This window comes from Aquila chrysaetos, chromosome 12 (genome assembly GCF_900496995.4).
Source record: "Aquila chrysaetos chrysaetos chromosome 12, bAquChr1.4, whole genome shotgun sequence".
Taxonomy (NCBI): domain Eukaryota; kingdom Metazoa; phylum Chordata; class Aves; order Accipitriformes; family Accipitridae; genus Aquila; species Aquila chrysaetos.
In genome coordinates this window covers 31,990,393-32,003,983 of record NC_044015.1, presented here as the reverse complement: position 1 = coordinate 32,003,983, position 13,591 = coordinate 31,990,393, and the positions used below count along the sequence as shown (strand labels likewise).

General features: G+C 58.1%; 1 protein-coding gene across 1 annotated transcript in view; it reads left to right on the top strand.

The window, feature by feature from the left end:
- Positions 1 to 10,410: 10,410 nt before the first annotated feature.
- Positions 10,411 to 13,591, top strand: part of ZSWIM5 (zinc finger SWIM-type containing 5) — a 104,134-nt gene continuing 100,953 nt past the window's right edge. Inside the window, 5 exon segments of the mRNA XM_030033698.1 lie at positions 10,411 to 10,648; positions 10,650 to 10,745; positions 10,747 to 10,914; positions 10,916 to 10,966; positions 10,968 to 11,127. Coding sequence (XP_029889558.1) covers positions 10,418 to 10,648; positions 10,650 to 10,745; positions 10,747 to 10,914; positions 10,916 to 10,966; positions 10,968 to 11,127 — 706 coding nt within the window. The 5' untranslated portion in view covers positions 10,411 to 10,417.

Here is a 13,591-nt window from a genome sequence, read left to right as displayed (position 1 = left end):
CCCTGCTCAGTCTGGCCTCTGGTGGGGCCCCTTCCCCAGAGAGGGTGGGAGGCTCGCTCAGCACCGGGCTGGCCATGGGCTTTTCTCTGGGCACAGGGACTTGGGGCTGGATGTGGACCCCATGAAGCAGCAGCCGGTGGTGATTTGCATTCCCCTGTGCGGAGGCCTGGAGGTAAAGGGATTGAAGACCGAAGACACCCCATCTCTTCATACCTTGCCTCCTGCCAGGGTGTGAACCCAGGGCTTAGTCCCCTCCCAGGGCAGGGCATTAACCCTGCACTGCCAGGAGGCAGTTTGGCACGGCACCTCGATCTCTGGCTTGTAGGTGTGATGTTGGGGTGCCTGCCCTGAGCTGCTCTTCCAGGGCCAAAGTTCCCACATGGAGTCCAAAATCATCTCGGGCATCTTGTTCCCGGTGCCCAGACCAGTCCCCGTTGTGTGCATACTGTGGGGCTCCCAGCCCTCAAGCAGTCCGGTGCTGCATCCCTGGCAGGCAGTCGTGCCTGCCTGCACCCTGGGCAGCCCCCATGCCTGTCTCAGCCCCATAGCCCTTCACTCCAGCTCCGTCCATCATCCCACACAGCCCTACTCGACGCCTCCCCTAAACTTTCCATCCTCTCTCCGGGCCCCGCAGCCTGAGTGGGGAGCAAAGAGATGTTTTTTTTCTGCTCAGCGTTATGCAGCGCCATGTGTGGTGCATGTCCTGCTGATGATGCTCTGAGCTGAATTTCTGCACCCCTCTACCCCGTCTCTGCGGGGGGATGCTCTGCCCACGGTGAAGAGAAGCTGTTCCTCGTGGGGATGAGGACAACGGGATCAGGTGGGTCTTTCTCACCAGCCTGGGGGAGCCAGCCAGGCTCTCCCATGGGGTGCTGGCTAAGACCCTGCTCCCCTTCCTCCATCTCTCTTGCTCCCTCCCCCCTCCTCGTCCTCCCCCTTCCTCTTCTACCTGCTCCCAGCAGCCCACAAGGGCACCTCTGTCTGCTGCTCCTGCCATCAATATTGAGGTTATCTTTTTCTTCTGGCAGCTGCTGTAATTGAAACAAAGCAGGCCGGGCCTCACGGGCTCCACTCCTCTCGCTCATTTTGCCGGTGCTGCTGAGACAACTAATTCATCTTATCGATGCGTGGTTGGCCTCTTTTCCAACAGATCCAGGCAGAGCCGTCTCCCCACCACGGCTGATGGGAGCAGTCTGTGTCCCTGCAGAGTGCTGCTGGGTGCTGCCCTGACCCAGCCTCTAGTCCTCAGCTGGGTGTTGGCCACCAGCAGGAGATGCCAGGGGAGCCAGCAAGGGGGAAGATGTGCAGACTGGAAGGATGCTGATGGCTTTTATCTCTTTCTTTTGCCTTCTGATGCTTCCTCAGCCCTTTTGTTAAATTCCACATCCTTTCCTTGCACAGCTCCTAAAGGTGTCCCTGGCAAGGAGGTGACAGGTAATGAGTGGGGCATACAGGGATTCCCTTGCTGATGACCGAATCTGCAATGAGCAGTGGCAGATAGAGGGATCACATCTGGTGCTGGGTGGTTAGTCCAGTGGCACTGTGGTGCACTGCTACCATTCGGTTATCTCCCAGCAGATGAAATTCCAGCCCTGAAGGCTTGGGTTGGTATTTTGCTTTGGGTAGAGAAATTGAGGCGTGGGAAAGAGCTGTGACACTTGTTTGGGTGAAGTTCTACATGTCTGAGTAATGGCAAGGGTTTAGGGTGGAGCTGATGCTACTCCATATATTATTGCCCAAAGGCCTGGAGGGTTTGGGGGTGCTGTGCTTGGGGCCCCCGTGGCATCGCTCCCTCCTGAAAGGTGCCAGAGACCTGGAGCTCTGCAAAACCTGTGTTGGTGTCTGCACTCCTGCAGCACTGAGGGAGATCTTTGCTCCGAGTGGGGTGGAGGAGAGGTGTTTTGGAGGAGTTAACAGGCTCTTCACACCGCTGACGTGTCAGGGGATGTTGCTGTTAGTAGGAGTCAGAGAGCCCCAAGGAGTGCTCAGATGTCAGGGGGGCTCGCTCAACAGGGGAGGGTCCAGAGCAAGAAACTGGGGCTGACTTCAGGTCCTGGCAGTGCTGCGCCCTGGTACCCTGGTGTCTGTGGCTGTGCCACCACCCCGGAGGAGGACAGATCCCAGTCCCACATCACATGCAGCCTTGGCCCTGTGTGCTGCTCCTGCCGAGGGCCAGGCAGATCCTCTCGGGAGAGGGGGAACAGCCAGTCCTAATGTCAACAGAGGCCTCTTGTGCAGCAATGCTGTGTCAAGAAGAGGAATGGGTCCCTCCTCCTCCGCCCATTCATCTGGCAGCCAGGGCTGGCATGCCGCCAAGCCAGGCTGCTTTGGAAACATTTCATTGAGGAGGCAGCTGAGCCTAGGAAAACAGAATGAAAATATACAGAGAGATCACTGTTGTTAGGCAAAATAAACGTAGGCGGCTGCATTTCTGTCCCCCAAGTCCAGCCCAGCGGGCCCCTCTTGCTTCTATGGGGTGAGGGTGAATACTGCTGCCTGGGGATGGCAGCCATGTATCTCCATCTTGGGTTAGGAGCTGGGGAATGAGGGCTGGAGAGATCATCCCCAGCTTTGGCCAACTTGCTGATGTCCCTGGTGAGTAGGTCCAGAGTCATCTCGGTGTAGCATCGGCCAAGGAGATGGGACAGAGCAGAGGAACAGCCACAGAAATGAGCCAGCCCCAGTGACTTGTGTCCCCTGTCTGGCCATCGGTGCTGGAGGCTGATGAAGATGGAGCTGAAGAAGTGCATCAGATACTGGCCTTGTTCATTCCCATCTCCCTCCCCAGCATCAATCATGGGTCCTGGCTAGGCATGAGGCCACCAGCGGAACAGAGCCCAGTCCCTGGGTTTTCAAAGCCCAGTTACTTGGCATGCCCCATCTTTCGTCTGCTGGCAGAGGGAGAGCAGAGTCACCCCAAAGCAGTTCCCAGGGACAGAGGGTGGAGGCACCTCTCTGACTTTTGAGCAAAGGTGTATTTAACAGGTTCACCTCTCCCGTTGTTTCCCCCATAACCTCTCTCCTCCCTTCAAAGGCCTCCAAGTCTCTCCATGGTCATTTGCTGACCTACAGGAGACCCATCCCACCTCTTTCCCTCCCTCCTGGTGGGTCCGGAGCGGTCTGGGGGAGGCAGAGCTGGAGCCCCAGCCCCATGGGATATCAAGGCTCTCACCCCTGCACAGATGCTCTCAGTGCCACTGTGGTACAGCTTTGAGTGGCTTCACCTCCTCTCTTTGTCCACCCAGCATGGACTGGCTGTCGCTGTGCAAGAACAAAACAGCCGTTTCTCTGTGCTGCTGGTTTCTAGCCACTACCTTTGCTCGCTGTCGATGGACGATGGCATGGAGGGAACAGTTTGCTTCTGTTATTTATGGTTTTGGTCTGGGGGTTGAAAGGAGCCCAGTGTGAGCCGACAAAGCCCAACCAGCACCTCAGGAGACACACATCTCGCTAGCCCAACACACATGGATTTGCAGCATGGAGCAGATGCCCGAGGCTGGGACTGGATCCTGTGCTGGTCCGTGCATTCACAGGAGCTTTGCTAAAATTCTGGCTCCCCTCCTCTTGCCCTCCCACCAGGAAAGCAGCTAGCAAGCTATTCCTTTTTCGCTGTCATGTGAGGGAGATTTGCTGTGTCTCTCTCCACCTGTGTCTCCTCAAGACGAGCTGGCTATGACGCTTGGTTTCCAGCTGAACCACGATGCAGCACCGAGCTGCCACGTCCTGCTCTTGCACTGGGTGGGCTTCAAGTGGCGCAGCCTCGTGCCGGGACTGCCAGCACCTCTGCTGAAGCGTTGCCGACGTCTGCTGCCGGCTCCTGCGCACAGAGCGATGTGTGAGGACAGGCCGTCGTGGAGGGGAGCTGGGATGGGTGGGCTCTTAAAGGGAAGGTCGGCGCGGTGCAACCTCCCCTCGTCCCACTGTGCCCCGACTGCCCAATGCCGAGGGCAGCACTGGGATCTGGCCTCACGAATGGGTCCCCGCGTGGGCTCTCTGCACCGCAGGGAGCTGAGATTTGTGAGCATCCTTCACGAGGAGTATACCTGACCTCCTTGTAGAGGAGCTGAGGGAAGGGGACAAACCCACGGAGTAGCCTCTGAGAGAGAGCACTGCAATGCCTACCAAAAAGACACAAAGCCTGACCTGGGGGTAGGCAGCTCCGCAGCTACTGTGAGGCCCCTGATAAAACTATAAGAGAAAAGCTGAGTTAATGGTATTCCTTGGTTTTTACTATGGAAGAGGTCCCAGGCTGGAGGCTTTTATTTCCATGTGGATGTGCCTGTGGAAATGACTTTGGAATCAATTGTTGAAACGGATGGTAAGGAATGACCCAGCCCAGATGCTCCAGGTGTCTGAGTCCGGCTCCTGAAACCTGCTGCTGGCAGCGCCCTGGGCCGACGGCAGATGTGACAGTGGTGGACCTAGCGGTGCCTGAGGGACTGCAGCTCCCTAGGGCTGGCAAAATGGTGCAGACCACTGTAAGGACCAGCAGGACCAGGCACGAGGAGAAATATTATAAACTGGGCTGAAATGATTTGGCTTTTGCCAAAGCTGGTTTTTTTATCAGTTCCCCACCCCCCTTGCCACCCAGCCAATCAGCATGCAGTAATAAAGCCACACAGCCAACTAGCAGCCAATGATGTGGCCAACCAGCCAATCAGCCCTGTGAGACTGTAGCTTCCCAGCCAATCAGCCACGCGGCATTGTAACCTCCCAGCCAATCAGCCATGGGGCATTGTAACCTCCCAGCCAATCAGCTGTGCCCACTGCAAGTGGCGCGGGGCCGTGGCAGGCGGGTCTGCGCACGCCGCGGGAGCCTCTCCCGGCCGGGCCGGCAGCCCGTGCCCGGGTTTTCTGCCTTCTTCTCCCTTGTGCCACCGTTAATTACGCTCCGTCACTAAGGTTCTGTAGCTTCTCTTTGAGTCTGAATTTGTCCGGCTTTCAGCCTCTTCTGCGTTATTTTTTAGCTCGCAGAATCTGTATGTTATCTTCTCCTCATTACGGATCTTTTTCTTTTTTCCTGAAAAAGTGAAGTTGGTTCAGTGTGTTGTTTCCCACCTGTTTAATTTCTCCCTCCTGCCCTAGAAGACCATTCCCCGCCCCGAATTATTTACGTTTTAATTACCATTTGCAAAGTGTGTTAAATGCAGAGCGTAAAAGGTTGGGACAACGCAAAGGGGTTATGGTGTGATCTACCCTTGGTTCTCTGCCCAGGGAAGGGGAGCGGGAGGGATGAGCCCCTGCCCTGGCCTGACTCCGACTTCCCACCCGGCTGGACCCTGCGACCCGCTTGCGCCTCCGAAGCCAGGGCAGACCCGATGCTAAGGGCTAACAGGAGGATTGTTTAGGCCTCGCTTTTTGCCATCATACTCCTGTATCCTGCAAAATGATTCCCCGGTTATTTTTGCATCTCTAATTAAGGGGAGGGAGCTTCAGCGGCTGAGAGGGGGGCGATCGGCTGGGGGGCTGCTTTCTGCTGAGCTCAGCTCCGCGGCAGCCAGGCCGGCCGGGATGGATGCCGCTCTCCGGTACGGGGCTCAGTAACTTTCTGGAGCACTCTGTGCTTTTAGACTCCATGCCGGGGAGGCGACTGTTTCTCCTGGAAGCCGAGGGCCTTCGCCCAGCAGCTCCTCCATGCTTAATTGCTGGCCTGCACAGCAAATGTGTTTGCTGGAAGAGTGCAGAAATCTCTGTGGCAAGGCTCAGCACTTTGCTAATCTTATGGGGGCTGGGGAAGGCAGCCTTGGCAAGCCAGAGATGTAATGTGTGTGGGAGAGAGGGAACAACAGCTCCTGACAGCCATATAACTCTCTGGTTGGGTACGAGGGGGAGTCCGGGTCTGCCCGATCCCAGCCTGACACCTGGTGCCCGAGCACCTCGCTCCATTTTTCTCCCTTCCTCGCTGCTGCCCCAGACCATCTCCTTGCTCCTCCTGCTCCTCTGCTCCTGGGTGCCTCCTCTCCAGACATTCGACAGAGCTTCCCGACCTCCACCCTGCCCCACAGACCCCATCCCTGCAGTAGGGCTTGCTGGCTCCCCCTGCTCACCCCCCCAGCCTCCTACTGAGGTCCTCCAGGACCCCCAGCCCTGCCAGGTCCAAACTCCCGGTGCCTGCGGTGCATGGCAGGCAGAGGCCATGTGTCACGGGGTGCCCTGGGGAGGGCATGGTACCGTGCTGGGTGCAGGCATCCTTGATCATGGATCAAGGATGGCCTGAGGTTTTTCTGGGGGATTGCTGTCCCCCTTGGCAGTAGATGAAGGGCAGAGAAGCTGCAACACCCTGAGCATCTCCTGCTTTAAACTTACACATCCCTGAGCAGATACATGGACATACAGGCAAGCAGAGCTGTTCCTGTGTCAAAGTGAGGGTGAGAGCAGCCATCCTGCACCTGATCTTTGAATTCAGCCTGTGCTTGGAGAGGGGAGATGGAGTACAGAGACAGTAGCAGTCACACCTGAAGGAGGTCCCTGAGATTGTCAGTTCTGGAAAGTTTCATAAAATAACTGGCTGGCTAGCGAAAAAGCAACTTCATTAGAGTCCCTGCTGAAAGAGGAGCACAGCAATAACTCAGTGCTAATGAGTCGGTGGAGAATCCACAGGGGATTTAAGCAGTTTGATGGCAAAAAGCTCCAGCTCAAGCTTATGCTTTGTCGGAGACCTTACTAGGCACTGGAGAATCTAAAAATAGTGCTCAACTCCATGGGCAACCAAACCAAGGTATTCCTCCTCTTACTTGCAAGGCCAAATATTTCGTAAGGCAATGCTCTCTGCCTTTTCCTGGAGAGACATTGGATCCACAGGGTTGCTAAGGAATAACTGTCCTGGGCAATAGATCCCTCTGCTCCCGAGTGCATTAAGGCAGGGGAGCTGCAGGCTGTGTTACTCCCGGTGTCCTTTCCCTCCTGCCTCTGCTCTGAACAGCACCAGCAACATGGGAGAGGCAGAAACAGCCACACTTCCAACCTGTGCCTAGGGCTGGCGGCTGTAGCAGGGAGCTTGGCTGCTGCTAAGCCCAGCTTCGGCTGCTTCGGAGCAGCAAATCCTCTGGGTGGCCAGAGCAGAGCTTGGTGGCTGCCTGCACTCTGCTATCTAGCTCCTTTCCCATCGTTAGTTGGCCATAAAGCTTCTGCTGCTCTTGTATATCTTCATCTGTCATCAGAGGACTTCCTTGGTGCTCACTGCGTCTTGCAAAGCTCTGCTGTCATCTCTGCAAGGCTCAGCCGGCGTTAGCCGTGTTAGCGAAGGCACAACAGTGACTGGTCAAAGTCAAAGCAATGTTAAAGAGGCATGGGAGCATCCAAGAGAGGGGAAGATGCCCAGGGAAAGGCAGTCTTTCTGCTGAGGATGGGGTTTGGGCATGACGGGGAGGGAGAAGAGCAGCTACATGAAGGTGTGCAGGTGGGAGCAGCCGAGGAGGTGGCATGCCTGCGGCCTGAGATGTGGCACCCAGCAGCCACAAAACAGAGCACAGGTGCCAGGAAAGCCACAGAGGGCATCTCAGCAGCATCCTTTTCCTCCCTCTTTTTTAGGGCTCTTGAATTTACTTTCTAGCAAGAGGAAAGCAGATTTCTTGGCCCACAGCACCTGCAACTTAAAGCTGGACTTCTGACTGAGCTGGCACCCAAAGAATTTCCCATGATATTCCATTGCACTGCTGCCTAACTGCAGTGTAGAGCCATGGGGGCTCCAGCCCCTTTGGTCAGTACATTTTCTAGCCAGGGACTCAAAATAAAATGCTTTCTGGGGTCAGCAGGAAAAAATCAGCGCTTTGTGAATAACACCACTGCTCAGGCCAGAAGGGCTGGAATCAGTGGGTCGCAGCACGGGCAGACCCCAACCAAACAGCTTCCAAGCCAGGAGGGGAACCGGGGCTGCCAGTGGTAGAGGCTCAGCAAATGGCCGGGCTCAGGAAAGCATGCAGTGAATTATTGATGTACCTGGTTCCAGGCTCTGAACGAGCAGCATCAGGGGCTGGGCGGGAGGCTGACATTTTGCATCCTTCCCCGGGGAGAAGAGGTCTGTCCGTGTTCTCTGGGAGGAGGAGAGCTCCCCCCTTGCGAAATTCATGGCAGTAATGAAAGGCACAGGGAGAGACGGGGAGGAATGGGGAGCAACAAATGTTCAGATGAAGAGGGAGAGGAAAAATAGATTGATTTGTCTTTGAAATAACATGCTAACTCCCCAGAGACAGGCTGGCCAGCCACTGCACCGACCTTGCTTTGATTTGAGTCTGGATTATATGTTTTATGCAGTGAAAAGTCACCTCATTGGGAATGAATAACACCCCTGCTCGGGCTGAAGTCTAAAATCCTCTTTATTGGCACCGTCTGGGGACGACGTAAGTAAGGACACTCAAGGTTGTCACTAGGTGAGCTCTGCAGAGACTGGTGACAGAGGGACTGGACAAGCTGGGGTGCTGTGTCCGAGCTCTCATGCAGGCTCTCCCCCTGCCTGAGCAGACCCGGTGGCTGCGGGGAGACACGGGGGCCAGCAGAAACTCCCGGACAGTCGGGCTGCTCTAACACCAGAGCCCGCAGCCTCCATCATCGGAAGAGCTTAAGATCCTGCCGGACTGGTCTCTGCTAGGAAGGTCTGCTCTACCTTGGGGCAGGAGGGTGCTTTGGGATGGCCCCCCGAGGTCCCTCTGTACAGCCAGGGAGGGACAGAGGTGGACGAAGCCCTTCTGGTCCCCCCAGGTCCTGCTGCCACTACAGCGAGCAGAGGTCATGGGCAAAATGCTGTGCTCGCAAGTGCTCCCTGTCGCAACAATCCCTTACGGAGAGCGAAATGCCCTTCGGGGTTAAAGAAATGGGGATGTGATTCCTGGGGAAGATGTAAACAAATCTGTGTGTAGCTGCTGCCGGCGGCCAGGCCCTGCTGCCGGTTAGTACTGATTATCTTGAACAAGACCAGCGGCAGCAAGGAACAAACACCTCAGCCTTCAAGGGAAACCTCTTCCTGACCTTCATCGATTAGCATGTGGCTTATTCTCTAAAATGGAGATCTCTCGTTGCAGTAGCTCTGCCTGCTTTCCCTACCTGCCTGAGATCTGATTCCTTCCCTCCGAGTCCTGTGAAGGAGATCTTGGGCTTGGAGGTACCTTGTGGCGTAGCAAAGGTGCATAATTATTTTCTGTTCCCTAATTGCATCGCCCTGTTATTCCAGGAAATGTACTCTTGCTCTGTCAGTAAGAGTAAATAGGAGATCTCTGCAACAAGGGAGTAACCGGTAATGGTCTAGATGTGACTGAACTGCAGATAGAAAGGAATTGGTCTTAGATTCTCAAAGCACTGAGAATAACAGCAAGAAAACTGACCTCTGAGATCTGCAAGCTCTGCTCTTCCTCAGAGGTTTGTCACTTAAAATTAGACAGGACAAAAGAACGGGAATGTATTGCTGGGGTAAAGCCTGGGATGGTGTCCCGCTGGACACAGCAGCAAAACGACCGGCCCTGGCAGGGCAGCAGTCCTCTCCCCCGCAGCCCCGCGCTGTGCTGGTCCCAGGGGTGCTGCTGTCACCCTCTGCTGAAGCGGAGGCTGGCGAGGAGTCAGCTCCCTGGATTTTGGGGCGCCGCCTCAGGCCATATGTGCTGAAGGACCTCGCTTTAATGCAACCCCACCTAAGAGCACAGCAGAGCTCCCTGGGAGTCAGCACTGCCTTCATCCCTTCTCCCAAAGGCCGAGTGTGCCACAGGACCTGGTATTTTCTCTGCACCCAAGGATGCTGCAGTGATGTGTGGGATGAGCACCTTTACTACAGGGCTTTAAAAGAAAAAGCAAACCCTGATGCCCACTGAAGGGTAGGGCGCTGCTGTCTGCTCTGCTACCCGGTGTAAACCCCAGGGTGATGTATGGGCTAGGTTGGGCGTTAGATTTGTGGGTTAGGCTGGGCGTTGAGACCGGGTGCCGCACGGCTTGCGGCAGGAGCGGGCCCCGGTTCCCGCTGGACACCTCCGGGGGAGCGGTGCCGTGTCCAGCCCCGCCGTGCCCCTCTGCAGCCTCTGACTCAGCACAAGCTCCTTGCGCTCGCCTGCCCTCGACACCCCCTCGCCCCCCGGCGCCGCGGGGACCGCCAGCCGCGGGGCTCTCCCACTCCCCCGGGGCACGGGGGGACGCAGCGTCCCCCGCGTGTCCCCCCCGCGCTTGCTGACACGGCCAGGAGGGCGCCGGGACGCTCCCCCGGGGCGACCCCCTCTCCGCCCCGCGGAGCCGGCCCCCCGGCATCCCGGCAGGTGCAGGTCGGAGCGGGGGTCCGCCGGGGGCGGGCAGGGGGCTGCGGAGCGTCCCGCCCCGGCGGGGGCCGGCTCCCGGCCGCCGGGACCACCCCCTCCAGTCTCCACCCCCGCTCCCCCCCCCCCCCCCCCCCCGTCCTCCTCGTCGTCTCTCCTCCCCTCGCCCGGCTCAGTCGGTCGCAGCCATGGCGGAGGGAGGAGAGGGAGAGGAGCTGCTCCGCCCGCCGCTGCCCGCCGGCGCCCCGGGCCCCAAGCGCTTGTGCTCCCGGGCCTGCCCGGCGGGGGGCACCGGGGCCGTTCACCCCCGTCCCGGGGCCGCAGGGGCCGGCGCGGGGCCGGGCGCGGGGGCCAGCGGGGCCCCTCCGGCTCTGGCCGGTTGCTGCCCCGCGGCGGCGGCGGGGACGGCGGGGGCGGCGGGGGACGGCGGCGGCGGCGGCGGGGCCGGGGGGCGGCGGCGGCGGCGGCGGCGGGGCGGGCAGCCTGCTGCAGCCCGAGTCGCTGCTGGACGCGGCGGGCCAAGCGGGTGGCGGGGAGCTGGGCCTTCGAGCGGGTGGAGGGCCGCTTCCAGCGCATCCCCGAGCCCGTCCAGCGCCGCATCGTCTACTGGAGCTTCCCCCGCAGCGAGCGGCAGATCTGCATGTACTCCAGCTTCCAACCCGGCCGCGCCGCCGCCGCCGCGTCCCCCCGCCAGCGCCGCCGCGGGGGGACCCTCCGCCGCCGCCGCCGGGCCCCCGCCCCGCCCCGGCCGGCGAGGAGAGCCCCGCCGCCGGCCCCCCGCCGCCCTCCGCCCCCGCCGCCGCCGCCCCCGCCGCCGCGCCGCAGGGCGAGGGGCTGCCCTTCCGCCGCGGCATCCGCCTGCTGGAGACCGGCGCGGTGGACAACGTGCTGCAAGTCGGTGAGTGCCGGGACGGGGCCCTGGGGGCTTGTGTTCCGTCCTCCGTCCGTCCCCGTTCCCCCCCCCCCCCCCCCCCCCACACCGCCCCCCCCCCCCCCGCGAAACACTTCAGCCTTTTGTCTGGCGCGGTTGTGGTTTGACAGGAAAATCCTGCCCCGGGGGCAGGGACCGCCTTGTGCTCCTCTGGGAAGGTGCCGGCTTTGGGTTTGGGGGGTGGGAGGCCTGGGGGTGACCCCCCACCCCCCCGCCGTGTCCGGTGAGGGGTGTGTGTGCCCGGGTGTCACCGGCAGCTGCGCGCAGCGTGGACGCCGTCCATCCAGCCCCTTGCGAGTGGGAAAATAAAGCCAGCCTCCCCCCCCCCCCCCCCCCCAAGCGCCCGCCGGCGATATTTGTATGGAGGGCACGCAGCCCTGCCGGCACCGCCCCCCCCCTCCCCAGACGGGGTCCCTCTCACCCCTGACCACCCACACCCGCACTCCCACGGGGGTCCTGGCCCTTCCAGCGGGAGGTGGGTTTACAAACATAACGCATCTCTCCAACAGCGCTTAGCGTTTGCCTTTGTCTTCTCCATCAGGGGCTTTCCCCCGTTGGAAAATCTCTAGGGGGGCATCTGCCCCCCCGCTTTCCCCTTCCCGGCCACCCGCACGGGCACCTTCAGCGGGGCCGGCTGGCAGAAGACGAAGGGAACGGTTGGGGTGACAACTTGGGTGGACCGGCGGGTACCACCGGCGGCCTGGCACGACGCGCGTTTCGGGGACGGATGCGCGCGGCCTTCTTGCTCTCGTTCGGTGACGAAGGAAGGGGCCGTGGGAATGATGGTGGGAATAATGGCATCGTGTTTTCTCTCCATGGGCAGGTGGCTTTTGTGTGCGCTGGCGGAGGGGGATTGTCAGAGAGGAAATGTTCTTCCTCTTCCCCTGTCCTTCCAGTCCCTGGCCCCATCCGAAATCTGCCTTGTATCTGTATATATTTAAAGGGAAACAAATTGTGGTGTTTTACATAAAATAATCAGCTCCTGGTTGTTATTGGAAGTGATTGAAATGCGCGTTCCCATTAAAATGACATTAGGCTAGAATTTGTTTTGCAAATGCGAAATGTAAATTCATCTTGTGCCAGAGTATGGCGTGAATGAGTGAAGGGAGGGTGGTTTTTGTTGTAAGGAATGGTTAGTTCGGCTGTGTTTATTTAAAGAGCCCTCCTTCCTTTGGGGGGAAAAAAAAAAACCCCCTGGTTTAGAAAAAAATAAAAGTCCCATTTGGTACAGTTTACATTCAGAAGGGCATTATCAAAACATTTTCCATTTGGGACGTGAAAATAGGAGACAGCAGAACAATTCTTCCACCTCTGAGGATACGCAGTGAAAATTCCTGTAGCACAAAAGGTTTTTCTCTGAGGATATGATTATACCCTTTTTTTGGGTGAATTAATATTTTGTAAGGGCTGCGTTAAGATGATTAATTATTCTGTTTAAAATACTTTGAAACTCAAAACCAAATAATTTTTTTAGGAGGAGAGGAGTAGCTCTTCAGGAACTTCAAAATTAGGAGGGGAGGGAAAATAATAGCTTACCGTGGGCGACGCTTTATTGGCCTGCCCACCAAGGCGTGGGAGTGGGAGACGGAGGTAACGGTTGCCTAAAACCAGGGGTGGTTCCATACAAAGGAATTTTCTTTTTTAACGAGTTTTTAAATTTATTTATCTTTGAAGCGTGGCTCTGACGAGGCTTTAGCCAATGCTGTGAAGGATCTGGGTGAGCGCTGGGGTCAAGTGCGTGCGGGACACGCAGAGCAGTCCCATCCCAAAGTGACGTCCAGCGCTGGCATCCAGCATCACGCGTGCCCCGTCTCCCTGCGCTTCCCGCCGCTGCTTTGGGCTAGCCAGAGGACGGGGAAGATGGTCCCAGCTCTGGCGTTTCATATCCCCTGACAAGTCTGAACCATCTCCCCAGCTTTGAAATCGGAGCTCGCGCCCATTGTCCTCCGAACCGTCAGCTTTTTAGATGAAGCAGCATGTTCTGGAAGCGCTCGCCGCAAAGTCGGTGGGTGATTTATCTCTTGTTTTTACAGCCTGAATCGGGCGCGCGGGATGCTCGCCGTGGGAGTTTGCCTTCGCGGGGGGGGAGGTCGGGTCTTGGCTGTAGTGCGGCTCGTCTTCGGACAGCAGCGGATGGGTGATGCGGAGTTGGACACCTCTGTTTTTGTCTCCGGAGCAGCCTTGTCACAGCAGTCCCTCGCAGCCCTGAGCTGGAGGAGGAAGATTTACATCAAACAAAAGGCTGTGAAGGGCTGCATGTTTATCCGGGGCGGGCGGGAGGCATAGCTGAGATGTCCTCCGCCAACTTTCCACATCCATCCTGCAGATGCTGCTGGAAGGTGAGGTGGAAATGCTCCAGCCACTGGAGACACAAACACTTTGTGGCTCTGTGTGTGTGTTTGCAATTAAGATAGGAGCTTGGTTGTTGGCT